The sequence below is a fragment of the Chiloscyllium plagiosum genome, chromosome 48 (assembly GCF_004010195.1).
Source record: "Chiloscyllium plagiosum isolate BGI_BamShark_2017 chromosome 48, ASM401019v2, whole genome shotgun sequence".
Taxonomy (NCBI): Eukaryota; Metazoa; Chordata; class Chondrichthyes; order Orectolobiformes; family Hemiscylliidae; genus Chiloscyllium; species Chiloscyllium plagiosum.
Genome location: NC_057757.1, coordinates 5,460,281 through 5,462,660, shown reverse-complemented (window position 1 = coordinate 5,462,660; position 2,380 = coordinate 5,460,281). Strand labels below are relative to the sequence as shown.

The 2,380-nt window shown below is 50.5% G+C and overlaps 1 protein-coding gene across 3 annotated transcripts in view; it reads left to right on the top strand.

The window, feature by feature from the left end:
• LOC122544346 (rho guanine nucleotide exchange factor 15-like) overlaps window positions 1-1,549 on the top strand; it is a 51,583-nt gene extending 50,034 nt beyond the window's left edge. For 2 of the 3 annotated variants that reach the window (XM_043683554.1, XM_043683555.1), the window contains exon 15: window positions 875-1,549. In XM_043683554.1, coding sequence (XP_043539489.1) covers window positions 875-1,059 — 185 coding nt within the window. In that variant the 3' untranslated portion in view covers window positions 1,060-1,549. The remainder of the gene's footprint in view (window positions 1-874) is intronic. The other variant, XM_043683556.1, reaches the window with a different exon arrangement.
• Window positions 1,550-2,380: the final 831 nt, after the last annotated feature.

Below are 2,380 nucleotides of genomic sequence, written 5' to 3'. Positions count from 1 at the left end.
ACTGACACACTCCCCCCCTCCCCCCCGGGAACCCCCGCCCAGTAAATACTCACAAACTTCCCCCACCTTGTAAATACTGGCACACTCACATAAATCTGAAATATCAGCTTTGTAAGATGCACACTTTGAGCGATGTGAGGGGGTGAGGTCTCTAGTTTTGGGAATAAGGTTTGGGAGGGAGTGAAGACCTACGAGTATTGTCAGGATCTTACAGACAGAACTAGTTTTAATGCAATCACTGCTCAGTGAGTAGTGAGCAACAGTATTGTTTTGGTGAGATGATCCTGTGACCAGGGTGCCTCGTTGGTACAGAGTGAACTGTAAAAGCCAGTGCAGAAGTAGATAGGAATAACCTCCGAGGTAAACCTTGTGGGATTATTTGGGATTGCTCCATTTTTGGTACTGCAAACAAAAATAATTCTTTTATTTCCTGCTTCTGATGTCCCAGTAGCCTGATATCTTAGGCCGAAACCTTTTATCAGAGTCTTAACTCAAATATTTAACGAGGGCCCTGTCAGGGATTTGTTTTTTAATATATAAAAGAAACACAAACCGCCTCGCCCTAAAGATTTTTTTAAGTTTGACAGGTCTCGCAGAAGGTTCCAGAGGGTGCCAATTTTTAAATCAGTAGACACGAGGGTCAGATACAACCAGAGGGAGCATGGGAAACCTTTTTTAATTTGTCGATTTGTCAATTGTGCATTTTTTTAAAAAGGGAATGCGGTAATTGTCGGGAGAGGATTTGAGACGAAGTGGTGAGGGGCAGAGGTAGAGCCGAGAGGGAGTGAGGCAGTTTGTTTCAGCAGTGGGCTATCATTGCAACCTACGGGCTGCTTCACTATTCTGCCCTTTTTTTTTATTTTTCTGTCCCCAGGTTGGTACGAAGGCTGCAAGTTGTCAACCGGGCAGAAGGGCTGGTTCCCGAGTGCGAACGTGCAGGAGATCACCAACGAGCACGTGCGCAGGCGTAACCTGAGGGAGCGGTACCGCCTCCTACAGGCAGCGCAGCATCAGGTCCAGGACGGGGCGGTTGCCAAGAAGGTGAACACCTCCCTCTGAAAGGCCGGGACGGTGCTAGAGTAGGGCAGGGGCCTACAAATGAGTGACAATGCTCACTCCGGCCTAGCAGAGGCCTGTTGGCAGGCTTCAAAACACAGAGCATAACCATGGCAACCAGGAAATCGGGCGGTGCTGCTTTTATCTGGACTGCTTTCGTTTGGGGATGAGAAGGGGAGAAGAAAATGGGACAAACACTATGCGTGAATTTACCTCAATTTGTTCTTGGCTCCATGCAAACCATTCTGCCACTTCTGGTGATGCCCTACTGGTGACCTTTAACCTGACGCTCAACCCTGGCAAGGAGATGAATGCCAATTTTTTTGTTTGGGTGCCAACCCCAGAGGAAAGCTCTGCAACCCTGTGTTCTTAGAATCATTTCCCAGGTAGGCCCGAAGCCTCGATTTCCACAGAACAAGATCCCGTGACCAGAGGTGGTGGGGCTTGGTGTGAGGAGTCGGTCATGGCGCCGGCCATGTTGGAAACGGTGGAACTGAAGGATTTCTCTCGGAGCTGAGGGGATAGCGCAGTCAACGGTGTTGTGAGGGAGGGGAAAGCATAGGATCACACTCTCTCGGAACACCTCGTGTTAGGATTTCTGCGTCTGTGAGTGTGTCACGGTTCCCTGTGGTGTTCACGCTCTCTCATGTTTTATGTATTTTTATTGTAAAGAAAAGCATTAGGCAGCAAATACACTGACTAAGCCGAGCAGTTCCCCCAAGTGGGGGAGGGGTCACCTTTCCTGCCACAGTCACATGAGGGCCCTGGTCATGGGCAAGACCTTTTGACTGAAAGCCAAACACCCCCCACTCCTCCCCCCAGGAAGTGGGGGGGAGGGGGTGGTGAGGCTTTGCAAAAGCTTACAAATACTAGGCCGGTTTTCCAACGCCAGTTTCGAGCTGTGGGTGGGAGGAGACTGTCAGCACGGCAGGCCTCATGTTAGCTGCTCAGTCTCTGATCTTCCAGAGGTTAACCTTTTCACCTCTGACCTCTCCTAACAAGGACCCAGTGGTAGTTCCTCACTCCTTTCACCTTTTGTTTTGGGGATGGAAGGATGGGGGTGGGGAGAAGTACTTAGTCTATCAGAATCCCTCTATCAAACGGGGGAATGGGAACAACTGCCCCTGTTGGGGAGTGGGGAAATCCTGAAACCCACACTATTCTCCTCATCACCACCATCACCCTTGGATGTTGGACCTAGGTGGGCTGTGCGCATACAGCTTGGGACAAAAGAGCACGAGTGGTTGGCGAGGTGGGCAGGGGTTGGTGAAGGTAACCTGCCAACCAGTTACCCTGCCCCCCACCACATACCCCTGCCCCCATA